Genomic DNA, 26,644 nt, shown 5'->3' with positions numbered 1-26,644 from the left:
GGCGCTGGGGTGGAAGAGCTGCGATTGTTCATCTCAAGCGTAAATGCAGCAAGAATGAAGCTAAGAAGCCAAACCCAAATGAAACGGTGAAGTCCACATAAAATGGTTGCTTTTTACAAAAATTTTTTTAAGATCACATGACTGTTTACTCTGTTTAAAATGCATCTGTGAAGGCATTTCCTTCCCTACCTGCCCTTTTTGCAGACAGACAGATGCCTGAGGGACTTCTTGGCTCTCTGAAGCCACAGGAGGAACTACCTCGTATAAACCCTTTAAGTTATTTAAGAAGCTCCACTTTAAGAGTAGTTCAGGGCCACTGCAGAAACCTGCTCCTCTGAGGGCTGGCAACACTCATCTGACTTCCAGCCTGAAGAAAAACGCAGATTTGTTAAAAATATTGCTGCCTGGCTCTAGTTTGCTCCTCTTTTCCTTCTGTCCTATTTGCTCTCGGCAAGCAGATGACTGTTGGTCATACTTAACAGCTCGGAGTAAATTGGGAAATTATGTAAAGCTGGGAATTTCACAGCTCTGTTGCTGATGGCGAGCCCTTTCGGTGGAGCGCGGGTGTTCATTCCCGGCGGGATCTGCCGCCGCATCCCCCTCTCCCAAGCTTGCCAAAGCCAGGGACCGCCGGGCTGGCACTGGGCCACCCGCATCCCAGGAGGTCCAGCTCCAGCGCCCAGATGCAGCCCTGGCTGGGACAGAGCCCAAACCCACAGAGCCATGGGCAAACCCACGGCGCGGGTCCTATCCTTACAGCCACATTCATGCTCTCAGGGGTTATTCCCAACCCAATACCTCATTTCTTTGCCAAACTAGGCTTTTTTTTTTTTTTGAGAATATTTGTTCTCCAAGTCTACCAGACCCCATGGAAATCAATGCTTTTCTGCTTCAACGGGCTTAGGACTCTGGTGCTCTTTGTGCTCCAAACAATTAAAAATATTCTAACCCCAAAAAAAACCCAACCCCAAACCAAACTCAGGTCAGAGATCAGAGGCTGCCTGCTAGTTATCTCCTAGTCATGGCACAAATAACAGCCAGAAGCTTCTAGCTGCGGCACGGGAAGACACAAAGCATTCAGAGATACCATCTGAAGATCCCAAAGCAGATCTCGAAATTAAAAAAGCCCTCTTATCGCTGCTGAAGAAGTTTCTTTGCCCTAGTTTCCTGTAGCAGAGTCTCAGGCAAAAAAAAATAATAATAAAGAAATTATTTGAGTGGTACAGCAGCAAGGACTGCTCAGATTGGGCGCCTCTGGAGCTGGACCCAGAACAAAGTAACTCCTTGGCAATTACACGCTTACAATCTACGCATCTGCCCTTCGCACGCCTTCCACATGCCACCTGGTCCTATGGTGATTTATGGTCTGGGGTCTTCTTATTCCTCATTGGATTCCAGCTCCAGGCGGGTGGCTAATTGCTCTTATCTTGCTGCTTTGCAGCCTCTGCTGAGGGTAGCAGCATCCTTATCTCCTGGTTTGTACCAGTCCCAGGGCCTTCCTTTGCGTAACTAAGTCGAAGTTCAGAACAAGTTCAACTTATCTTGATGAAAGTTGCCAGCTTGTGGCCTAAGGCTTCAGCCACTTCAGCTACTTATGCTAAGTGAGTTCTACATAAGTAGTATGCCAATGCGGCCTAACACTAAATGATTAACTCTAGGAGATTAATTTTATTTAAACTGGACCACTAATATTCCATGTTCCTCTACAGTCCTCCCTTTGTCTCCGTGACAGCATTCCTGCCAATATGTCAAGAACTCTTGAAGTCCTTCAAGGTGTTTGACTATCGCCCACAGCCTCATACACGGTATTACTACAAGTATCAGGCATAAGAGAAGCTAATAAGGTCACTACTACCTGGTGCAGCATGTGATTATACAATCCCGTCGCTGCTGGTGACCACCCAAAAAGAGTTTCTCACCATCTGTGTTCCCCATCCTTCTTCGCTCTTTCCAAGACATGATGTATCTCTTCTGCACCCTGACGGACAGTGATGAGAGGGTTTTGTCCTGTGTTTCAGACGCGCTTCAGCAGCTGACATAGGTCATCCTGCTGTAGCAGTTTTTTCACCAGTGTAAGATTCATTCCTATGGGGGTAGGTAATAAATCTTTAGATATTCCTTCACATCACTCCCAAAGGCCCCGTTTCCCCCAAATCCACTCCCATTTCCCCCAAATCCTCCCTCTGTGTTCCAGTGTTTCGTTGTACTCTTTGCTTCAGGGAACTCACGGCAATGAGGTCTCCAGGCTAACTCTGCCAAATGTCTTCTCCCCACTTCCCAACATCGCCATTCTTCTCAGTTTTGTGTTGGGGGTAATAAAAGCTGATGCAGGACCTCGTTCTGCCATGCCACTTCTGCTGCAGGGCACCGAGCGACTCCCGTCCCACCCCAAGCTGGGCATTCACTTCGTTGGGTGCAAAGTGGCTCTCAGAAAATCTACCTTCAAGACGTTTCATCCTGCCGAGGAGGAGGGCGGTGAAGGTGGCCCCACGGCCATTGCCCTACGGTTACTCCTTCGCTAGGGAAGCATGGAAGAGGGTGTTGAGGGATGAGAGGCATGAAGGACTTGGGCTGGTCTCCACAGGCTTAAGGTCTCATAATGTAGGGTTCATTTCACTTAACTGTCTAAAATTTGGGCAGCAGGTCTTAGCAAGTCATCACCTGCCCCAGGGGCAAGATGAGCATCTCCAGGGTGGGGAGCCAAGACCTTTGCAAGGAGTCACCCTCGGTGGGCAGCGCTCTCTCCATCGGCGTGGAGAGGCAAACCTAAAGCCGGAGGGGACAAACCCTACCCTCCGTGGCGGCAGCTTCCCCTAGGCCACGGCAGAAGATGCCGAGCGGAGGGTCCCCACGTGCCGAGCCGGTGCTGGGGCAGCCTGGGCAGGGTGGCGTGGGGCTCCCTGAGCACAGCACACCTCGTCCGCAGCACGCTGCCTTAATTTAGCAGGCAGAGCAGATGGCAGTGGGAAGATAAGGAGGCAAGGCAGAAGCGAAGAGAAAGCTTTTGAAATAAAGCCCCGTGCTCTGCTGAGGGGGTTTTGCGCATTTTGATGGTGGTAGCCAGGATGAGCTTTGAGGCAGCTCAGGGCTTCACTGGTGGGGGACATACACCAACGGAGAACAGAGACGGCGAAAATCCTGCCCTGGTTCCCAAATACTGCTTGGCAGGGACAGCTGGCGTTGGCTCAGCACGGCCTCGGTGAGGCACAAACAGAACTGAAATAATCCTCAGCAAAGGGAGGCAGAGCCCTGGCAGAGGCTTTCGGCCCTGGTGAGAAGATGCCTGGGCTCCGCCGCCTCCTGCCCACGGGGCTGGGGGGAGCTGGGACCATTCCCTTCCCCGATGCCGCCGTGGGTTTCTGCATGGCTGAGCCTGAGCATCTCTCAGGGTCAGGATCTTCCCTGCCCAAAACGCAGGGGATGCTCTTCAGAGCACCCCGGTTCCTTCTCCTCCTCTCTGAGCCCCTGCAGAGCTGGGGACCAGGACTGCGGCGCGCAGGGACCGGTCCAGCAGCGGCAGTCCTGAGCTGGGATGCCAGGGCACGCTGAGAAGATGCTTTATCCCCCTTATGGACGGCAGCCCGTATCCTGCGCCCGGCGCCAGGATGGCAGCACAGCCCCCTTGTCCCCCAGAAGACCGTACCCCACCAGCCCAGCTACCGGGATGCCTGGGGAGATGGTGCCAAAGGCTTTGCCAGGCAGACGCCATCCACGTGGGACCTGCCAAGAGCCGTGGAGCCTGAGCCTCCCTGCTGTCCCCGTCACCCGGTTTCACGTTCACTGTGACCAGCAGGATAAAGCACCGCGGGCCAGGGCAGGGGAGCCCGCAATAACCCCAGCCCCGTCCTCCCGGATCTCTGCCTTCCCCTCCAACACAGAAAATATAACTCCAGCAGCTGTGCCTTTAAAATTGTTTCTCTTTCAAATGCCCTGGAAAGTTGTTTAAGTTGCAAAGTATTACCGGGGGCTTTCGCATCAGGTTCTTAATGAGCTGAAATGATTTGCTTTGTCGGGGAATCTTTTCCAGGAGCTCCTAAACAGCGTTTAACATCAGCCCTAGGAACAGCCTCAGCAGGGAACAGCATTTCTTCGGGGCGGCGAGTCGAGCACTGGGCTACACCTCTGCCCACCCCCCCAGCAAATTTCTTTCCGCCACACAAAGGAGTTAGGCAATTTTTAATGATAAGTTCCATATTCCCTTGTGCTGGTGCAGGCGGCTCCCCAGGCTGGGCTTTGCGAGCTGCTGTTTCCCTGGGAGCCCGCAGTGCTCCCATTTAGCCCTCAGCTCCCCGGCGTCGCTCCGATGGGAATTTCAGGTCCCCGCTGCAGACGGGCGCTCGCAGGGGAAGAAAGAGCAGGCGACTTCGGAGCACGCCAGGGATACAAAACAACCGCCGCTTCCTTTGCAAACAACCTTCTACCCACCCAAAAGGAGGACTTGGCGCCAGGGAGAGAAGGTGATAGCAATTCCCTTTAATGGGTTGCTTGCTTATAATTGCTCGTTTTGCATCCTTGCTGGAAGATCTCACTTCTCTAGGTGCCATTTCAAGCAGCACATTTAGAAACTCTTGGCAAAGTACAAAATAATAAATAATTCTGGATGTCCTTTTCCGAGGGGGCAGGCACATCAGCTCCCGCTCGCGGGAATGAAGCAGTCTCCTGCGGGTACAGCAGAGCCGTGGCTGCGCTCCCTCTTTAAACTCACATTTTGTGTCCCATTTCTCACCCAGGGTGGGCACAGGACAGGGAAAGGCGGCGGCGTTCCCCCCCAGCCCATGCCGGGGTTGGAGACATTTCCCAGCTACAGCCAGAATTAGGGAGAAAGGGATAATGGGGTAAACCCAAGGAATTCCAGAAAAATTATTCTAGCAGATTACCAAACAACTCCACAGATACTCTGGATGCAACAACACCTGGAATCTGCTGTTCCGCCAACAAACAGTCCGTGATGCACCAAACCCCAACGGAGGGCGATACCCAAATGTACGTTAGCACAGGATACAGCCAGCAAGCCTAAGAGGAGGCAAACGGGATGCCAAAAGCTGTCCCGCGGGTGGCTATTTTCTGCTCTTTGGTGCTCGCGTTTGCACGATGGGAACATTTTTTAGAGAGAAATACATTTTGTGTGAGAGCAATCAACATCCTTAGAAAGCCGGCGAGCCTCCTGAGGCACCGGAGCCTTCCTCAGGCCCGTCCCTGGCACCCTCCTCCGCTTTGTGAGCTTCTCGAGGGACGTTGCCTAAAAATTCCCCATTTTCTCAGGGAATGATCGCGCGTTTGATGGAACGATATCGCCGCGTTTATCGCCAGGTTGAGGGCAGCACAGCGGCAGGGCGAGCGGGTGGGAAGGAAAAGCTCGGGCACGGCCACGCGTGTGCAGGGACGGACGGTGGGGCCGGGGAGCACCCGATGTGCCGCGCACGAAAGCCCCTCGCCCAAACACCCCAGCAGAGTTGTCACCAGCATTTCGGGGGTCAGACCTCGCGGTGCCAGAAATAACGAGGAGCGTTGGCAGAGGCAAGAGGAGAGAGGGACTCTTTATCAGGGAGTGGAGCGACGGGATGAGGGGTAATGGTTTTACACTGAAAGAGGGGAGATTCAGGTTGGATATTAGGAAGAATTCCTCTCCTGTGAGGGTGGTGAGGCGGTGGAACAGGTTGCCCAGGGAGGTTGTGGATGCTCCATCCCTGGAGGTGTTCAAGGCCAGGCTGGATGGGACTCTGAGCAACTTGGTCTAGTGGGAGGTGTCCCTGCCCAGGGCGGGGGGCTTGGAACTAGATGGTCTTTAAGGTCCCTTCCAACCCAAACCATTCTATGGGGACAAACAGCCAAACACAGGCACTGGTTTGAAAGTCACCAAGCACTTCAACAGGCAGCAGCCCAAGCGCTGAACAAGCCTTTCCACCCACTCACGGGAGCAGAAATGGGATAAAAATCAAAGATGGAAAAGAGTGCAATCCTGCAGGATCAAGCATGAGCATCTATGTTAATGCCTTGGCTTACAATTACAATCACTTACGTTAATAACTGCACCTCCTAGCTAATCCCTCCTACGCTTCTGATTATTGGAAAGGAGCTGGTTTACAGCCTAACGGGAAAAATGAGACTATGGAAGCATCAGGCTTTATAAGAAATCCTGTATCAGCACAAAGGAAGCTGCAGCACGGCTTTCAGTCTGCCCAGCAGAGCAGCTGCTGCTAGGCACGTTTTTTAGCAAAAAAAAAAAAAGAGACACGTAGGAAAACGAAGCTGTTTCAGTTTAAATAGCAGGGGCAGGGATGATGTTCCGCACTGAACAGGTTCACTGGAAGCTGGGAAACGAATGGGGAGTGGAAAATGCAGGGACGTGTCTTCCCCTCTTCTGCTCTGTGAATAAAATGGAAGCAGGAGAAGCCATGGACCACAAGATCGAGGAGCCCGGACGCCACGACGGCAGGTGTGCAAAGGCTTTTAAGCAGATGGACACCCCGGGGGGATCAAAATGCCTGTAAAGGTTTGGTACCCAGCCCCTCCGCACACAAGGATGTGGGTCCCTGGGAGCCATCCCAAGAATTTCCTTTGGGAGAGCAGAAAATAAGTACAAATAAATAATAAAACAGTTTCTCACATCTGGAGTTTTGCTAGCCAGCCCCTGCCCTGGGGTGCCACATGGGCACCCGCCTTCTGCAAGGATCTCACACCTCCAGAAATCAAACTGTCCCTGTGAAACATTTCCCTCTCTAGTTAAGCGGCAAATGTCAACCAAAAAGGCATTTAATCATGTGTTCCCAGTCAGTTCCTGACCCCCTTGTCTGAAAAATCATTCAAAAGGTGGCTGCAAGGTGGCCATGGGCCACGCTAATAGATCACACTAATCAGCCTGGATAACGTAAAAATGAAACATCACTCAAAGTCTCCATTCGGAGACCTGCATGGGCTCGGAGCCTTGGTGTCCTTCAAAGAAAGAACCTGCTTTCGTTTTCTATTTCGCTTTTGCATTTATTTTTAGCGCAGGCTGGTACCATCCACCTTCCCCATCTCACCCGCCCAGCAACCAGCCTAGGAGGAGGAGGAGCAGGAGGAAGCAGCCAGCCATTTGGTGCACCCCCCACCCCGTTCCATTCAGCTTTTGGCCTTTTAACATGCTGTGAGGTTTTATTTTTTTAAATAAGAGGCTGAAGTGCCCCGGCTCACACTGCTTGCTCCTTGCTGCCGCCCGCATCGCCCGGCGAGAGGACCACTGTTTGCAGGGCACACTGCACCCGAGCTCTGCTGAGACCCGGGCTCTGCGGCAGAACCCCAATTCCCCCGACAATATTAATTACACAAGGCTTCCCTTTCAACCGGGAGAATGGTCCCGTTTCATGGGAGACCAGAGTTTCCACTGCAATGCAGGGAGACTCAAGGAGAGGGATGACGGTGAGAGCTCCGCTCTCCATCCCACACCGCCCAGTGGTACCACCGCCCTGATGGGATCAGGCTGCCTCCCTTCAGCAAAGCCCCACGGCCACTTAACCGTGTCCTGGTTTCAGCCGGGACAGAGTGAATTTTCTTTCTAGTGGTTGCTGTGTTTCAGATGTGGTATGACAGGAATGGCAGCAATGCATATCGGTTTAGTTGTTGCTAGCTGATGTTTATATTTTTCAAGGACTTTTTTCAGCTTCGCACAGAAGCTGGTAAGGAGCATAGACAGAACAATGGAAATGGCCAACGGAATATTCTGTAGCACAGACGTCATGCTCGGTGTGTAAAGTGGGGTTGGGCAGCAGGCTGGAATCCGCAATCACAGCTCGGGAATGGTACCAATTCATCGAGTGGTGAGAGTGACTTGTGTCATTACTATTATTGTTATTTTCCCATTCTATTAAAATGTCTTTATCTCAACCTGTGAGGTTTTTTCCCTTTCCTCTCCTTTTCTCCCTCTTCTCCCTGCCCTTCTGAGGGGAAAGGGAAGAACTGCACGAGCGGCTGCTACGGTCGTGACTGCCGGCTGGGGTTAAACCATGACAAAGGGAGGAAGAAAATGAACACCCAGCTGGCTGACTCCCGAGCGTTCCCCTGTAACCACACTCATAATGCCATTTCTTTGCATAGATTTTCTTCCCTTGCCCAGCGGCATTTTCTCCAACACTCAATGTACTTCTCAGGAAATGGGATTTTATAGTCCTCACCTCGCATGGCTCGCCCCAACACGCGTGGAGGCAGGGAAATAGGGCACGCCGGCACACGGGCTGCATGCTGGACTACGTGGTACGTGAGACATCGTTAAACCAGGGTGAAACACTGCAGTGGTTGAGTTGTAGGTACCATAAAACTCCCTTTCAGGTCCTGTTGGCTCTTGGAGAAGGACACAACCTTCTCTGACACGCACGCGGCTGATGAAGGTTTGGGCGTGCTTCAGCAGCATGGTCTCAATGTGCCTCCAGCCCCAGGAGGGCTTGCCCTGCCCTTGGGCATTGCCAACAACGGTTTCGATGTGGGAAGGAGGGAATTAACACAAGAGCCTGGCCTGAGCTAGCTGTGCCCATCCCCAACACGTGCACATCCAGCTGGTAATCCCATCCTCCGCCTCCCCGTTGGTTTCTTCCCGAGCATGCCCACACACTTCACCGTCGGCAGCGCCTCTCCTCACTCTAACTTTGTTCCATGGACCTTTACAGATGTGAAAGTCTGTGAGCTACCACTGCAAAACGCCACTAGGAGAAACGATGGTGTTTTGGAAGGTGGATCAACACCAACAAAGTCAGTCCGAGATGCTCCCGTCACAGCTGGAAAACCGGGCATCTCCACTGCAGCCCGGCCCTAAAGCTGCCTCCCCCTCAACCCACTCAGTAATCCAGTGTTACAAAGCCAATTAAACGCTCGATTAAGTGTCCCAACATGTTCCCAAATAAAGTACTAACATGGCATGTTATTAAAAAAAAAAAAAAAAAAAAAAAGAAAGAAAGAAGAAAGCTCCAGGTTGTATAATGGCCTGTGAGCATCAGGATAATCTGTGCCTGCTCCCAGGGGGTGGAAACAGGAGCTGAACAGCCAAATCCCCTCGCCATCTCCAGCAAAAAGAGCTGTTTCTCTCTCTGCCACCGCACCTTCGGACTGAGACTCTGATTTACATGGTCCCACCGGCCTCCTGTCTGCCACTGGCACCTGCCCGGGGACCGTGCGCCTCCACCATCAGTCCCCATGGTGCTGCTCAGAGCACCCTGCTCCAAAGGTCCCCTCCAACCCGACCCCCTTCACAGGCTCCGTGTCTTCGTAAGCGCAGTGTCGGACACAGGCAGATGTTCTCCATCTCCACCAGCAGCCCCTGCTGTGGGCAGGGGAGAGGTCTCACGACACAGGAGCCCGTGCACCTCGCCAAGCAGCCTGGATTCACGGGTCAGTGCTAACGAGTCCTACTGGCCTCCAAGGAGTCATCCCACCAAGCTGAGCATCCCCAACGTGATCCAAGCAACGCTGCCCCTAAAGCAGAAGTAGTCTGTAATCCTGCCTAACATGTTTGGAGGCCACTGAGCACCCCCAGCCCAGCCCCCTCTGATCCCACCACCGCTTCTCCCAGGGCAGAGATGGGCAGGCCCAACCTACTGACGCTGGGTACCAGTCCCTGCACTGGGGGCTGCTCATGACCTTCTTTAGCCACTCATCGTTCAATACAAGATGTCGCAGGAGCAAGAATGAGGGTCCAGGCTGTCCCCATCCCACTGACAGCCCCCACACCTCCCCTATAACATCACAGTCCTCCTCCTCTGCTTTTCTCCAGCATCTCCTGCTCTCCACTGCATCTGGCACAGCTTTAGGAGGATGCCACGGGAACCTCTGGCTTTGCACCCATGGCAGCTGTGTGCCTGAACAAGGCGTCCACTGAGGTCTGCATCAGCTCCCCGCGAGGGGGGGCTCATCTGACGAGTTATGAGGACATCTCTTGGGTTGGTCCTGCGGTGGACGTCAGCGACACCACCCAAGCCAGCAGAGAGGCACGGGGCTCCTGGAGGCACAGGGCTTCAGGGCTGCCCCACCAGCACAGCTGCCAGGTCCGACTTGAAGAGCAGAGGCAGAAAATCCCGCGCTAGAACCAGGTACCCCTGAATTTTGTGAATGAACTGGGTTTTTTTGCTCTCCAGCACTTATTTATAAAAACCTTTCTCATAGCCATAAAGCACCACGGCAGCTTTGGCTTGTCCTGCTGCCTCTCTGTGCTTCTATACTTTGCCTGTTTTTGCTGCCCTCAACCTTTCACGTGTAAAACAGTAACTCTTTACAAAGCTTCTCAAGGTCAAGAAAGCCGCTAAGAAGGCACGTTAGGGCAGTTATTGATCTTCTCTCAGTCTTTCCCAGAGCAGCATTGAACGGTGAAACCTCAGTCGGAAGATGGAAAGTTACTCAGGCCCTTCCCAGCTTGCTGAATTTTAATATTCATGGCACCCGACTCGTGAGAATATCAAATCCTCTCACAGTGATAGCCCCGTACATCTGTCTCCACATCCCTGCTGCAAGGTCGCAGTCCCCTCCGTCTACTGGAGGATGGCTTGAGCGGGTTTCTGAAGGATGAGTCTCTGTCACAAAAGTTTCATGGACAGAATACCATCAACCCCTCAGAAGCAGATTTGCAACACCTACCAGAATCAGTGCTGGGAAAAACAATCAAAACTTAGCAGGTGACCAGAGCTGGCATGAAGCCCTATCCACGTTATATGGGCAAAAAACGTTTCCCTAAACTATTCCTTGGCACTTTCTAGGAAATGCCACAATCAATACCGCATAGATGAAGTTTCACCATCAATTAAAGCGGAACTAAATCCACGCTGCTGCCTAACGGGGCAATACCAGTCGCCCTCCGCGTTCCCAGCCTGAACAGCGGCAGGAACCGGCAGAACCTCCCTCCCATCGGCGGCAGTGGCTGGCCCGGCTCAGCGGGCAGCCCCCCTGCCACCCCCAGGATCTGCAGGCACCCCCACACCTCGCTGCCTTCTGCGGGGGCAACGAACGGCGGGTGGTTTGCCGCTAACGGCAACAAGTGACGCTGCCCCAATTCACGGCAAGACGTTGCGTCTTGCAGGATTGCCTGTGGCAGCCTCTCGGAGAACATTGGCCCCTGGGTCTTTTTCACGCCGGCCGGTTGTTGGGAGCAGGCTGCCGTGCCCGGGCAGCAGCTGGCACGTGGGGGATGTGGGACCAAGGCAGTGGGGGTGGGCCTGCAGCGAGGCGGTGGCTCCAAGAACTGGCACGGCAGCTGCCTGCACCCTTACGGGCTGTTGAGAAGAACATCTGAGGTGGACATTCAGGTATCACGTCTGCCCTGGTACCCGCCAGACCTCCAGCAACACGCGTTGACCCACAGCAGCAATACTGACATCCCAAAAGCCAAAGGGCTCCCTGTTTTAAGCCCGCGTCTTTGCACTCGGACTTTGCTCTCAGCATACCCACTGGCCTTCCGGGCAAGACAGCTCAGGAGGACACCTTGGCACTGCTGGCCCAGCAGCTTGCTAGCCCAGAAGCACAGCAATACAACAGGCAGCGGCTCCAAGTCCTAGGGCACAGCAAATATGCTCTGGAAAACCAGCCTGGCAGCGGGGAAGCATCATTCACTTCAGATACATCTTCATCTAGAAGCGAGGAAGGCAGAAATCCCTTACCTCGCTCGACCGCTGTCACCCCTCTGAATATATAGTTTGGTTTTATGAACCATTGGAAACAATCTGCAGGCGCGGGCAGCGGCTTCCTCCGAAGCATTAATCAGCAGGTTCACACGCGGCTGACACTTGTCCGTTAATAATATAATTGCATCTAAAGGAGGAAAGGAATATGGAGCTCTGGGTTTGGTTTTTTTTTTCTGATTAAAGAAAGCAACAGCGGTTCTTAAGATAATTTTCTAAGTGGCCAGAAGCTCAGAGCAGGCTCAGAAAGGCGAAGCCCAGCATTTCGAGCACTCTTAGAAACTCCAAAGACACGACCAGCAGAAGACAGGATTCTGCAGCAGACACGAAGGTAACATCTAATGGGGTTCTGCAGAAAAACCAGCAGCGGGGTCCAGAGGGGCTGGGACAGGCACAGAAACATGGATTGCGCGGCTGGGACGCCCATGGAGGCTGTGCGTGGCCCATCTGACGGGACTCCGCTCTTAACTCAGAATAGTTTGCCGGGTTACACATCGCCAGCGACCCCGCTTCAGCCCCCCGTGCTTGCAGGAGGAGCCGGCGGGGAGCCCGGCATCGCCCGGCCCAGCAGCAGGAGCCGGCTTAATTACAGCGGGTTAAGCAGCACAGAAAACTCCTGAGTCACAGCAAGCTGTTAATTACCAATCCGTAAAGGGATTTGAGGGCTCGCGCCGGCGAAGCCACCTCCGTCGCGCGCTGTCATACGCAGCTCTCTCGGTTTGACTTGAGTTTATGCGACTGACCTGAATATTTATGCCCCTGGGGCTGGGTTTTTTTTGTTTGTTTTTTTTTTTTTTAAAATCACGGTTTTGACAGAAAAATTCCAGAGAAACCCAGCAATCTCTGCACTCTGTAGCCTGCATCTCTGACTGCCTCTTCCTCCTGCGGGGAACTTTGGGGTCTAAACCCCTGCCCGCCCTCCAGCACGGCACCTCACTCCTCCTCCTGTCCCGGGAGAGGGGACCGGGCCATCCCAGCATCCATCCCAGCCCCGGGGACCCCGCCAAGCTGTCATCACCGGACGCCCGATTTCAAGGAAAACAGCCTCAAAGGGGTGACTGACAACAGCTGCTCCCTGCTACACCGGGGGCCGCAGCGCCTGTCCGGCGGTACCCTTCAGCCCTCCGAGCCCGGTAGGAATAACAGGACCTGGATTCTTATGGAAAAAATGATGCCCGCAAAATTTAAGCCCCCGTCTCTACTTGTCACCCGCCCGCCCCGTCACCACACGCAGGCAGGCGGCTCTTTGGGAAGGGTTTCATACGTAGAGCATCACAGGGAGAAAGGACGCAGGGCTCTCCGGGGTGCCGGATCCCCAGTACGGGCGCTGCCTGCATTCCAGAGAGCAGGAGGCAGGTTTTTCTTATGGCATTCTTATTTTATCCTGCTTTTCCCCCTGGAAGGAGGCAGCGGGGCTGGCCGGGAGCCGTGCACGGCCCCAGACACCAGACCTGGGCCAGGATTTCTGCACCGGGACATCGCTGAGCTGGAGGCACTCTCTTAACCCGGATAATCCTCTTTGGCTGGGAGCTGCCAGCTAATTGCATTCCCAGCCAGAGCATGGACCCTCAGGCAGGGGGCAGGGAGCCATGGCACACTGGGGGTACAACACGGGCTCACGGCCATCGGCTCCCACCTGCAGCAGCGAGGGCAGGCGAGGCGGGAGCCTGACGCTCCTCCTCACTTGCCGTTTTCCCCCCTTTCTATGAAATTTATATGCCAATATCAAAATAATTTCAGCACAAAACCTTTCCTCAGCGCCCCCCGGCTTCTCTAGCCCATCCTCCAGCCGCCGGCAGCGACACCCTGTTCTGCACAAAGGCTGATCTCGCGGAGTTTTTTTCCGGCTAATTGAACTCCCGTTTTCGCGGGCATTCCCCACCCTGGAGCCAAGCACAGGAGCCGCTGTGGTTCCTTCTGCAAGTAGGGCAGGCTCGGCCCCATCCTCGGCGTCAGCATCTCACACCCGAGCGAGCGGCGCAGCATCGCGCCCCGGGGAGATGTTCTGCTCAGGGACCAATTTTGCCCAGCGGGAGGTCTTGGAGCGTGATGGAAAAAAGAGAGGCCCAGAGCTTTCCGGAAAGTATTCGATACGGTGATTCACAAGGTCTTTGCAAAAAAATCCGTCTGAACGGGCTTGTTTGTAGCTGGCTGCAGGTACGAGGGGAGCAGGGGAAGGGGAACACGTCCCACAGAGGGCTCAGGCAAATGCTGGTCCTGCATCTTGTTGACTTGTGATATCGCATCCAGGATACTGCATGTGATATGCATATGATATATTATATATGCATATAATAAGGAACCTAACAGCATCGACTGGCGAGAGCAGATAGGCAGATAGAGCACGTCCGCGACAACACAAGAGTTATGAAAAGGATGCTTTTTTGTAATGCATGGGGAAAGCAAGAAAACAAACACAATTTTAGGACCTGGATGCGGCGAGTACCACAAATCCGTGCCCAGGGAGCAGCAGCGTTCTGCAACAGAACTTGTCACCGCTCCCGTTTCAGGCGGGTTAATTAGGCAAAGGGGCATCCTGCCACACTTATTTAGTAACACAACATGCATAGTTCATTCGTCCCTTAATGCCAAACCCCTGGAGTCAATTGGGGTTGGTCAGGGTTAGCAGGAGAGCACGGTGCAGCGCAGGGCAATCACGCCCCACGCCAGCTCTCACCAGATCGCTTGCTCCCTTGGACTCCGCTGTGTCCTGGTTTCAGTTGGGATAGAGTTACATGGGCTTTTTTTCCCTAGCGGTTGCTGTGTTTCAGATGCGGTATGAAAGGAATGGCAGCAATGCATATTGGTTTGGTTGTTGCCAGGTGATGTTTATATTTTTCAAGGACTTTTTTCAGCTTCCCACAGGAGCTGATAAGGAGCATAGACAGAACGATGGAATGGCCAATGGAATATTCCGTACCAGAGACGGGCATATCAACGGGGTCAGCCGGGGGTGGAAAGTTCTCACGATCACTGCTCAGGACGGTGCCGATTCACCAATTCACGGGGTAGCAAGAGTCACTTGCGTCTTGTATATTCTTTCACTGTTATTATTATTGTTATTTTCCCCTTTTCTGTTATTTGTTCTGTTAAACTATCTTTATCTCAACCCAGGAGGTGTTTTTTTTCCCTTTTCCTTTCACCCCCTTTTCTCCCTGCCCTGCCGGGGAAGGGACAGAACTGCGCGAGTGGCTGCCCTGTCCTGGCTGCCAGCTGGGGTTAAATCACGACAAGGCGTGATTTCTTAAATCCCCAGTGAAACGGCCCTGCACTCGCTCTTCCTGCAATGGAAACCCCTTTCCTGCCTGCACGTCACCAGGCTGAGACTGTAGGGAATTTGGGAGAGCCCCAAAGCACCAGACCTGCCTCGGTGGGAACAGCTGATAGTGCAGTTCCCAGGAGCTGGCTCCTGGAGGAGGTGTGATGAGGTGGGAGAGGAAGCTCCACGCACCTGTACTTCTGTTAATTCACATCAACAATTATTTAAAGCTGGGTACCGCGTATCGTGGCAAGCAAGCAAGAGAAGCGGAGGTCAGGCACACCTTTGGGCTCCCTTTTTCTGCTGGTCATCCACAGCCACCAGAGCCACGGGGTCACCACAGCACACATGCTTCTCCCGGGACACATTGCCAAAACGCCACGCTTGTACCTGAACTCTTCAAGTGTCCTAGGGCCCCCAGTTCCCACCATCATCTTCTGACCATGCCCAGAAGCTGCCCGAGACGCAGGGCCAAAGGAAAGCCAGCCGTGCTGGTGGATCTCATGGGACCTCTGGGCTCGGAGGTGCCACCCGGCTGCTCACAGGCAGGACGCTCTTGGAGCCACCTTCACCTGGACCAGACCGCACGAGCCCTCAGCCCACAGCAGCGCAAAGACAATGAGGGAAGCTCAAATCACCCTTTTCCTTTGGTAGCTTGACACCTACGCAACAGACAGTGACTCCACAGGAAAAAAAAAAAAAAAAAAAAAGCACTTTTAGTATTTTCTTCTGTTTTTGTTGGGTTTGAGTGAGCTCAGCTGAAAAAAACGCTGGGGAGGAGGCAGCTCCTTGGATACTTCCCCAGGCGTCTGCAGAGGGTGGGAGGGGACGACAGGGCCCCGGAGCCTCCGACTCCATCTTTAGATCAGAAGTGGGATGGGGATGAAAATACACTGGGTAAACAATAACGCCTCTTTCCAGGGGAATCAGAAATTTTAGGGGGCCAGAGAGAGAGGCAAAAGCCTTCCCCGCTTTCTGCATTTCACTCTCAGTTTTCCTCTCCCCGTTTCCTAACGGCGATCGTCAGACAGCAACACCTCCCACACCCCTCTGATGCTGTGAGCAGCCCAGGGGTTTGACGAGTTGCCCCTCCTGGTGTTGACCGTGTGTCCAGCTAGTTAGGACCCGTCACGTCCCGCTGGTCGCCCATCCACACAGCAGAACCACACACAGACGTCCAGCAGGAGGTCTGCTTCCAGCGGCGTGCAACAGCCTAACACGGTCTCACCTCCACCAGCAGACTAGGACATCTCATGGGGTCTCTCTAAGCGTGCAGTTCCTCCATACCTCCCTGTCCCCTTCCCAAAAACCCGCTCTGGCCACATGCTCCCTCCAAGATACACCTTAGCCATTTTGCGGGGTCTATTCCTCAACAGCCACGATGAATGTGGGAGTCAGCACACGCTGAAGCACCAGACAGAGTGGGTGTAAGGACGCTCTTCGCCCTCAGCATTATACGTGATGCCACCAAGGAGCCCGAGTCCCCAGAGAAGCAGCGCTGCCAGCGCGCCCTCTGGTTCCCACCTCACACCTGGGGTCATCCAGCCCCCCCAGCAAGTATGAGTCTCAGTTTGGGTGATGCTTCCCACCAAGTCGTGACAGCCCACACCAGCACAGGGAGAGGAGTCTTCCTCAGTGCGAGTTCATTAGTGCCTCCCTGGCAGCAGAGACGACCTAGTTAGTGAAGATACTTGCCCTGTATGGGGATGCAAACATTATTCAGGATTTTTTCCCTCTCAAGATGGTTACAGTTCTGCTATGAAACTATAATCACGTGCAGCCCACCTTCAACACCGTGAAGATACAACTTCATTTGCAGAAAACGCGTTCTTCTAGTGCTGTTTTGCTGCAAAACTCCATCCTTCCCCCCAAAACCAGGCCGCTGTCGCCTCTCCCTCCCTGTGACTCGTGCTGTTTGAAGCTGGGGGTGAAGACTTTGCCCAGGGTCCAGCAGCACATACAGAGGGTGCTGCCCATCTCGCCCGCAGCTCACGCTCTGCACGTACCGAACCCAGGCTCAAATCTCCTCATTAGTTTTCATGCAACTTCCAAGGGCAACTTACAGTCAAGGTCCTCATTCATAAAGCAATTAACGGATCAAGCCTCGCTACTTCATAGGGTGAGTTCTGGTATTTGTGGAATCTTGGGGCTCGGGACAAGCTCGCACGAGCTGCGAGGAAAAAGAGGATCAGCCCACAGAGCAATTTTCTCAGAAGACCAAGCAAAGTAAAGCCCGACTGCATTAACACAGCTTGCAATGTTTTCCTTTTCTCACAAAGTTTTTTGTTAAGAATATTCACAGCTCAAGTGTTGCATTTCTTCCTCAACTCTTAAAATATAAACGCCATAGACCAGCCCATCTATTCCGAGGTGGATAATGGTTCTATGTAAAGAGAAACAAAGTCCAAGACACCACAAAACCCAGGTGGGACCTGACTGTGGGTCCTCACTCAACGTGAGGGCACGTGGATATCGCAGTGATGAGCAGCGACAAGAAACCTTATGGCAGACACACACGCAAGGGTGAGTTTGCCAGGGGTGTCTGAAGGTGTTTAGTCAAAAGCCAAGAGAGCCAACGCAGACTCCAGCCTTCAAAGTCCGAAATTTAATCCCAGGTGTCAGCAAGTGACCCTGGAGACAAGCACCGGGGAGAGGTGGCCTCCCTTCAGCCACTTTTCCGTGGTACCTGCAGAGAGCACCACGTTATCAGGTACAACCCAACCCCAAACTAATTCTCTAATTAATTAATCAACGGGCTGAAGCCTGGAAACACATCATTGCCCACGGAACTACACAACGTTTGGACACCTTCTCTTCTCACCCAAGGCCTCAGCAGGAAGGAAGCAGCAGCAGGAGCAATGAGCAGAGCGTTTCCATTGCAAATGGCATTATGGCCAAGGAGACGGCCATCTGATGGACACAGAAATCTAAGTAGGCGCTGGTTTACACCTCCACACTGTGCCGGGAGAGCAGCTCTCCTCTGCTGTGAACGTGACCGTGAACAGCAGCAGCTTCAGGAAGAGGAGAAAATTACTGGGTGTAATTGAAACTGCAAGGAGGAGTTAGGGACATAAAATGTAATTATCTGCCGTGGAATGAAGCCAAGATTAACAATCCTACTTCTGGTCATTTAAAGTCCCCATTAACTTTTCCATGTGCTGATGATATCGATTTTGTGTCTTACTGGCTGCAAGATGCAGCATTTCTAGAAGAAAGACCTGGGCCTCTCTCGTAGGGGTTTCAAATCACCTGTAGAGGAAGGGTTGAGGGTCTAGACTCCAACTGAGGCCTCCTCCAAGGGTCTGGAAGATCTCCCTCACCAGCTAGCAAGGGGGGAGGAAGAGGTAGGAGGATGCTCCAGTTGAGCCCCAGTTGCACTAACCACTCTCCTCTCCGGGCGTTGGTGGCTAGAGTTGGCTAAGGTGCCTTTTTGGTGCTTGGGAAGACGATCTGGGTGGGCATCACAACAATTCAGAGACCTCCTAGACTACCGTTGTTGAGACTGGGTGAACCTCAACCTCCTCCTCCTCTCCTTGCACTCCATCCCAGCAGGCTGCACGATACTCAGCCAGTTCACATCCAAATAGCACCGTGGCCATCTCTACATCCATCCTCTGCTCAGCCCAGTCCCCTGCCCTCCACCTGGGCACATCTGGAGAGGGCAGCAAACCCCCACGGGCCATTGAGTGCCCTCAGGTGATTTGAAATCCTTTTGCTGAGGTCCCAGCGCTTTCCCCACCCATACCATTCTCCTTGCACCCTCACCATCTGAGGATGCAGAACAACCTTGGCCACCTTCCTCCCCAAGGCTGGTCAAGGTGTCCATCCACAGCACCAGGAGGAGGATGCTTGCTGGCGACTCTGGCACCTGCATGACCTGTTTCTATTTCCTCACCCTTGGACACCTTTGGGGACCAGTGGGGACAACGCTCAAACAATGACCACCCCTTGCTCCACTCCTCACGTGAAACCAGCAGGAAATCAGTATACATATATGAAATACATGTCTTTGTCAAGAGGTGGAGGACCATTGCCTCCAGCCCTGGGGCTTCCCCTGGAAGGAACCTGGCTTCAGCAGCTTCTTAAAGGCTTTTGTAAACCTTTCAAGGAAAACACACCATCTTTTCTCCATTTTAAGCAAGGAGAGAGCACTGACCCTCGGCTCGGAAGGCGCCAGCCCCTGCCAGCCCCCTTACCTCCACCAGGTGAGGCGTGGGGTTGAAGCCACACATGTTGCAGACTTGCTGCCGGCAGGTCGTGCAGGTGTTGTAGTTGGGGGGCTCGCTGGAGCCCACGTTGATCTCCGCCTTGCAGAGGGGGCACAAGACCCTTGCTTTCGGCACTTCCTTTGGCTTGACGCCCTGCTCCGGCTTGCCCGGCTTTGCGGCCGGCGTGGCACCAGCTCGGCCCTGCGCCCCTGGGGCTTTGGGACCAGCTTCTTTGCTGGCATCGCTGAAGACAATTTTTGGAGGCACTTTGCCAGGAGACGGCTGGCTCGGAGGGGGGGCCTCTGGCTGGACGTTCATGAGGGTGCTCGCCTGGGTCAGGAGGGACGCCCCAAAGCCGAAGAGCTTCCCCGTCAGCCCTTCTTGGGCTTGCTCTTGTGCTCCAGCCCCGGGAGCCGGGGCAGCAGGTTTCGCTCCCGCATCTCCCACCGTCTTTCTCTGCTCAGAGGAGGAAGGCTTGGCTTGCTGATGCTGCGGGGAGGACCTGGCCGCCTCCTGAGGTTTCGGCTGGCCTTTGCCCTGCGGTTCCCTCTGCGGCGTGGTGGGGTGAGGTTTGGATGGCTCGGGCGGCAGGGTGCGGGCGGCTGGTGGGGACTTATCCGCAGCCGGGGGCGGTGGGTGCTTGGCTGGGGAGTGGGAGGGGGACGGCGAGGGAGAGTGCAGCTGCTGCTGGCTCTTGGAGCGAGGAGCGGTGGTCATGTCCATCCCCAGCGCCCGCTGCATCTGGCAGTTCAAGCACAACCATTCCTTCACCTGCGAGAGAAGGAGAGGACACGGGCAATGAGCAGCGGGCAGGCCACGGCCGCACCCAAGGCAGCCCCAGCACACCCTTAGGTGCCCCTCAACAACCCCTATGTAGCTATAGGAACGAGGCACCAGCTCCCAGAAAAACATTTTGGTACCACGTTCTTCACCAAAGCATCTCGCAGTCAGGGCGAACAGACCCCATCTGCCACAGGTACCCACGACACAACATGCCGGTGCAAAAGCAAGCTTTAATTAGCGTTGGTTTGCTTCCAAGGCTTCTGCTGCAAAGCTCCTGCTAGCCACCAGGCTCTGCCTGCAGGCAGCACGCGTCCTGCTTCTCCTGGGGGAGAGGAGCCTTTCCAAGGGCTCCTGGCCCCACCACCTCCCTTAAGCCCATTATTTTCCTCCTGCTCGGCGACCAGAGCTAGCATGGCAACCAGACGGGAGTGGAGGGCTGGCAGGAGGTCCAGCGCGGCTCTACAGAGGGATGCTGCTATAATATGTGTGCTATAACGCATGTGTAATGCCCCACTGCTCCAGCGCCGGCATGCTGCCTGCTGCCGCCCGGTACCTCGCAGGGGAAAAGCCATCATGATGTGCCCGATGCTCCCCTGGTGCCAGCAGATGTGTTTTTTCTGGAATATCCCACCCAAAAATTTGGCACTGCAGCCCAGAAGGGACAGTGGGGAGCGGGTTCTCCTCGCACGACGCATCTGCGCCGCTGGGCAGGTGACGCGCCCGCCGGGGAGCAAAGGGTTAATTCTCACTTTTGCCGCGATGAACTTTTGGATGCAAATGAAAAATACAATGCTCCCTGGCTAAGCGGTGATAAATGCAAGACTTCGCCCCTCGAGAGACGTTCCCTGCGACACGCTAATGTCTGAATTAAGTTAATTAAAGAGACCGCACGAAAGCTGTGAGCCTTCCCATACGAGGAATCCCCAGGATGCTCAGCGGCTGGGCAAATACTAATATATAGCACAGTCAGCAGGGCAGCCGCGTCTGCCTGCAGAAGATTTCTCCGGGACAAGCGACTAAGGTGGCAAAAAGGACCAGAGCATTCCCAAAAACCCAGTGCAGCGTCCAGGCCAAGTGGAGCCAGAGGCCAGCATGGGCTGCCGCAGGTGCGGCACCCAGCAGCTCCCATCCCCTGCGCTCTCCTGGGGCTGCGGGTCCCGCGAGCCCCCACGCACCCCACGGGATGGGGATTTCCCTGTCCTTTCATTGCAGAAGCCATCTCCTCACCCCAGGGCTACGGATCGCCTCTAAGGCTCGGCTTAGCCCCCGCTGCAGAGACATTACCCGCCCCATCGCCTCACCCAGCCCCACGTCTCCGGCTCCGCGTGGCCCTTTTGCTCCCGCGGTTGGAGGCACGGGGAGCTGCTCAACTGACGCAGAACCCGGCCAAAAGGGTTTTTTTCCACCCTACACGCCAACCACAGACGCGGTTCAACCTTTCCCTGCTCAGAGCGGGCAGGTCCTGCGATGGGACGGGATGGTGATTTCCCCAAGATGGGGGCGGGGGGGGCAGATGTGCCCCGAACCCCTCCTTACAGGTCTGCTCCCAGGAGGACTCTCAAAAAGCCCAGCCTTCGAATAATAAACTTTTTGAAATAGAGGAAAATCACATCAACTAGGAAGGACGTCTTAAAATTAAAAGGGGGGGGTGTGCATGAACAAGCCCCCCCGCCCGCTACGCCCCTTCCGCTCCCTGCCCGGCGCCTGGCAGAGCTCTGCATCGCCTCTCGGCCTCCTGCAAAGCTCTTCCCATCGCCTCACAAGCCCGGCTGCACGTCAGCTCTGCGCTCCCCTCAGCTGCCGCCGTGCTCGCTGAGCTCCCACGCCACTACCCCCGCCAGCCCCGGCTCCAGCACGTCACTCGGAGCCGAGGAGCAGATGCAATTTTTCCCCAGCAATTTTGCGTCGCCTCGTTGTTTCTCCCAGCCCTTCCCAACGAGCGCCATTATATTTAACCCCTGAAAATATTCCTTTAGTTTCTGTAATTTTCTTGTGGGTCTTGCTGCCTCTCTTCCGACGTACAGAATTCCTCGTGTTGTTTTCGCATTCACACCCCCTGGAATTTCTTCCCACTATTCTATTTCAGGAGAGCGTCTCCCCAAATCCTGTCAGCTTTGCTCGCCGTCCCCGTCAGCTCCGATTAAGGGAGAACCAGGCCCTTCTATTCAGGTTCTCTCTCTCACCGCAAAGTTCCTGGTATCTGAGAAATGCAAATCTTCCCTCTCCGCGTAATCTCCTTACCCGCACTTTAAGACCCTCCGGTGAGGTGGAGGAAGAGGAGATATTCCCAGACCTGCATCCGGGCTGTTTGCATCTAGATTTTAAGGGACCAGGACCGCAAGGCACGCAGCTCCACACTCCCGCTTTTGTATATTTATTGTAGCCTGGCACAAGAGCTAACTTATTTTACGGAACAGGAAAAATACTTCGCCGCTCTCCTGCACAAACTTCCAAACAAAATGTTGAGGGAATTCAATTGATTGCCCTCAACCATCTGCCAGCTTTAACAAGCAGCAAGTGCTGCTGGTGAATACCGAGCAGCTCACAGCTCTGGTTTTGCTGGTTCCCCCTCTCCCCACACCATGCACGGTGCCCGCTTCGCCCCCGGCCAAGCGGAGAACCCCTCCCTGGGCACCAGGAGGTACCAGCCCTGGGTCCCATGGCCATGCAAACTGCATACAGCCTGTGGAGAAGCCCACCAAGATCTTCCTGAGCTGAGAGGCCAGGAAACAACACGATCACTGGAGCTTTCTCACTTTCCACAATAAACCTGGCTTACGCAACCAAGACAGAAAAAAAGCCAGAGAGGAACCATCACATTGCTCTCGGTGACTTGGTGACGAACTGCTGAGGAACGTCTGTCATGAGGTAGAGGAGAAAGCTCCAGGGAATATAGCGGGGCAGCGCATTCCCAGAGCAAGCACTTGAAATGTAAATTTAGTTGGGATTATCACAAATTGCCCGGCCGGCCTCTACTGATGCAACCGCTGATGACACAATGTGTGGATTACACAGATCAAAGACGATTTAAAGGATCCTGGAGGGAAGATAGTAAGGAGGAAGGGCCGAGTCATCTTGCCAAAGATCCTTCCCGAAGAAAGAGAAAAGAGGGTGGAAAAGCCTGGGCGTAAATCTTAACTAATCCAACCCCTGAAAGTTTTGATTTGGTGGAGGAACTGAGTAAATAAGACACAGAAATACACAGAAAAAAAAATACACAGTGGACTATTCAGTTGGCTTGCATCCCCAGCCCCTAAACACTCCTCTTCTTGCCTGCAGACTGACCATGCAGGGGAAGGATGCTCAGAAAACAATAGAGAAATAGGGGGCAAGAATATGAAAAGAAAAATTTATCCTCCTACTACTTCATCACTGCTAACAGTCCAAGTAACGAGCAGAATGAAATATCTGTTGGCGAGAAGAAGAAAACCCAACATAATTGAAAACTCTGGTTCCGTTTCACCTTGTGGGAACGCTGAAGTCAGCATTATACCCTAAAACAAGGGGAAGTAAAGCTGCTCTCTCTTGAATAGTCCGAGACTGGCTGCTCAGAGCATGCCAACCTCCTTCACCCCAGGGAATCTGACTTGGTGAAATACTGAAAAACATAAAGAAAACAGGGATGTAGATGATCACAGAATGGTTTGGGTTGGAAGGGACCTTAAAGACCATCTAGTTCCAAGCCCCCCGCCCTGGGCAGGGACACCTCCCACTAGACCAGGCTGCTCAGAGTCCCATCCAGCCCGGCCTTGAACACCTCCAGGGATGGGGCATCCACGACCTCCCTGGGCAACCTGTTCCACCGCCTCACCACCCTCACAGGAGAGGAATTCTTCCTAATATCCAACCTGAATCTACCCTCTTTCAGTTTGAAACCCTTACCCCTCGTCCTGTCATTACACCCCCTGATCCAGAGTCCCTCCCCAGCTTTCCTGTAGGCCCCCTTCAGGTACTGGAAGGCTGCCATAAGGTCTCCACGGAGCCTTCTCTTCTCCAGGCTGAACACCCCCAACTCTCTCAGTCTGTCCTCATAGCAGAGGTGCTCCAGCCCTCTCATCATCTTTGTGGCCCTCCGCTGCACCCGTTCCAACAGGCCCACGTCCTTCTTGTGCTGAGGACTCCGGAGCTCTGGAGTCGTGATAGCTCTGAAACCGAGCTGATGCCTCAATGAAGAACAAACGAGACCAGCTAGAAGCGAAGGTGGCTGCTGTGCAAAACGAAGGGTGCTATTAGAAATATAAAATCAGCAGCTATCAGAGCTCAGCACACCAACATCAACCAACTGAAAAGAGAAGAAGTGAAGTCCTCAAACCGTATGGAAGCAAAGGAGCTTCAGGAATAAGTCTCCTGGGGAACAGTAGGAAGGATTGATGGAAGGCTGTAGGGACAGAGGCTATCCTAGAAAGGACAGGGGTCCATCACTGGGTGGAGGTGGCAAAGCTGTTAATGAGACGGATATGGCAGACGAGCTATAACTACTGTCATCAAACATTTGGGAAGAAGCAGGATAACAGTCATTACGAGGATGAAGCATTTCCAACTTATTAGCAACAGAGAAGCATGCTCAACAACATCTACCAGCACCAGAAGATATGTAAATTTGGCAGATCCAAACAATTTTGCATTCAAGAAATCTAACAGGGCTAAGAAAACTGCTGCGTGCTGATGTTCGTTTTTAAGAGGAAATTTTAGAAGACTGGCAGAGTCTTCTGCTTGAATATCCAAGAAGGCAAAGGTATGGCCTGAAGGGGACAGCTAGCCAGACATCTGTCCAAGACAGAAAGACAATGCCAGATTCACGCGGCAGAGAACTGAAAGGCAAGCATATCCGCCAGTCAACGTGGTTTTAGGGAAAATAGGTCACAGCCAGCAAACCTGATTTCATTCTCTGCACGTTTGATATTAGTGATGCATAGAAGCAATATCCGTGATGTCCAAAAGGTGTTTTGACTTAGTGATGCATGACATGCTGACCAAAAAAAGCACCGTAAAATATGAATAGTGAATATGCTAAACAGATTTCAGACTAGTTACCCGTCTGATGTGGGAGACAAGAAGGATTCACCACTGCTTAAGTAGCTCACTATGGCTAACACCACTCACCTCATGCACGGCAAATTTTGGGAAAATGGTAAATATTGTCAAAGACGAGTCTCTGCTGCCTGGCAAACCTGCGCTCACTCCGTGCGGGAAGCTCAGAGCTGGAGGTGGGAGTGAGGAGGTGGCTCAGCCCCCTCTTCCAGCACCGAGGGACTCCTTCCAGAGCCCTCAACCGGTTCCACACCGACATTTTAAGGAGATTAGTAAAACACTGCGGGAGATATAGACCGGATCTGTAAGAGTGATTCTAGGGATGCAGAAAATGTCTGAAACGAGAGAATTAAAGAGGTTGATCTTTTTCGTTTATCAAAGAGAAGATTAAGAAGTGACTTGATTACGACATAGCAGCACATTCAGGGGAAACAATATCAGGTACTAAAAGGTTCTTAATTAGGCAGAAAAAGGCATAAAAAGAACTAATGACTGGAAATGGAAGCCAAATATATTAAGCATCACTTTTAACAGCAGATGTTTCTAACCATTAAAGCAAATTATACACATGCTGTTGGGCTCAGCAGAAGACTCAGGGAGGTAAAGCTTGCAGGCCTTCCACCTATAGGGTATTTTATACCCATACTGATCTTAAAAGCTTTGAAAGTTTGAAGCACCCTGTCTTTACTGACACTTGGCATGTCTGCGTCCAACACCTGACCTGCCCCAGCCCCGCAGGCAGTGCTCAAAGCCCCCAGGACCAACAGCCTTACCCGTCCCACCGCAGACCCCTGCAATGTCCCAGGCTGTTCCTCTAACCCCCCTCCCAAATCCCACTATTCACAGGATCATAGAATGGTTCGGGTTGGAAGGGACCTTAAAGACCATCTAGTTCCAAGCCCCCCGCCCTGGGCAGGGACACCTCCCACTAGACCAAGTTGCTCAGAGTCCCATCCAGCCCGGCCTTGAACACCTCCAGGGATGGGGCATCCACAACCTCCCTGGGCAACCTGTTCCACCGCCTCACCACCCTCACAGGAGAGGAATTCTTCCTAATATCCAACCTGAATCTACCCTCTTTCAGTTTGAAACCCTTACCCCTCGTCCTGTCATTACACCCCCTGATCCAGAGTCCCTCCCCAGCTTTCCTGTAGGCCCCCTTTAGGTACTGGAAGGCTGCCATAAGACCTGCAGTACTTGCAGAGTCACCACTGCTGGATGCGCCTCCCCCTCTCCCTGCCACCCTGCAGCTGCCAGTACCCACCATTTCCAAGTCCCATTAGGAACGGAAACTTTCCAATCCGCATTTCCTTAAAATATGTGTGTGTATATATATATATATAAATTGTAGGCAGGAATATACACAGCACGTGCTGGCTGTGCCCAGGGCAGATTTAAACACTGATAATTATTACAGATGGGCACGTGTATGGTGGGCCAGATCCTGACCCCTGCAGAGGGGTGCAGGACAGGAGGGCAGTGGTTGGCAGAGGTACGTAGCGGGGGACAAAAAGCGTCCCCAGCTCACCCATCCCCCCAGAAAAACACCGAGAAAAGGACCCAGACAAAAATGATCTGAAACAATAGAGACAGCTTGAGCTTACAAGGCTTCTAAAGTTATTCTACCACCACCTATTTTAGGAAGCTGTGGAAACAGTCCGTCCCCTGGATTTGTTACCAGGAGATGCAAGGGAGTGCTGGTAATGTGCGGGTTGTTTTGTTCTCCTGAG

The 26,644-nt window shown here is 53.3% G+C and overlaps 1 protein-coding gene across 4 annotated transcripts in view; it reads right to left on the bottom strand.

Moving 5' to 3' along the window:
* BSN (bassoon presynaptic cytomatrix protein) overlaps positions 1–26,644 on the bottom strand; it is a 104,074-nt gene that overhangs the window by 29,645 nt on the left and 47,785 nt on the right. For all 4 annotated transcript variants that reach the window (XM_074602673.1, XM_074602674.1, XM_074602675.1 and 1 more), the window contains one exon: positions 19,089–19,871. In XM_074602673.1, coding sequence (XP_074458774.1) covers positions 19,089–19,871 — 783 coding nt within the window. The remainder of the gene's footprint in view (positions 1–19,088; positions 19,872–26,644) is intronic.

Source organism: Larus michahellis, chromosome 10 (assembly GCF_964199755.1).
Source record: "Larus michahellis chromosome 10, bLarMic1.1, whole genome shotgun sequence".
In the NCBI taxonomy this organism is placed as follows: Eukaryota; Metazoa; Chordata; class Aves; order Charadriiformes; family Laridae; genus Larus; species Larus michahellis.
The sequence above is the reverse complement of the archived record's forward strand: the minus strand, read 5'-3'. Positions and strand labels throughout refer to the sequence as shown.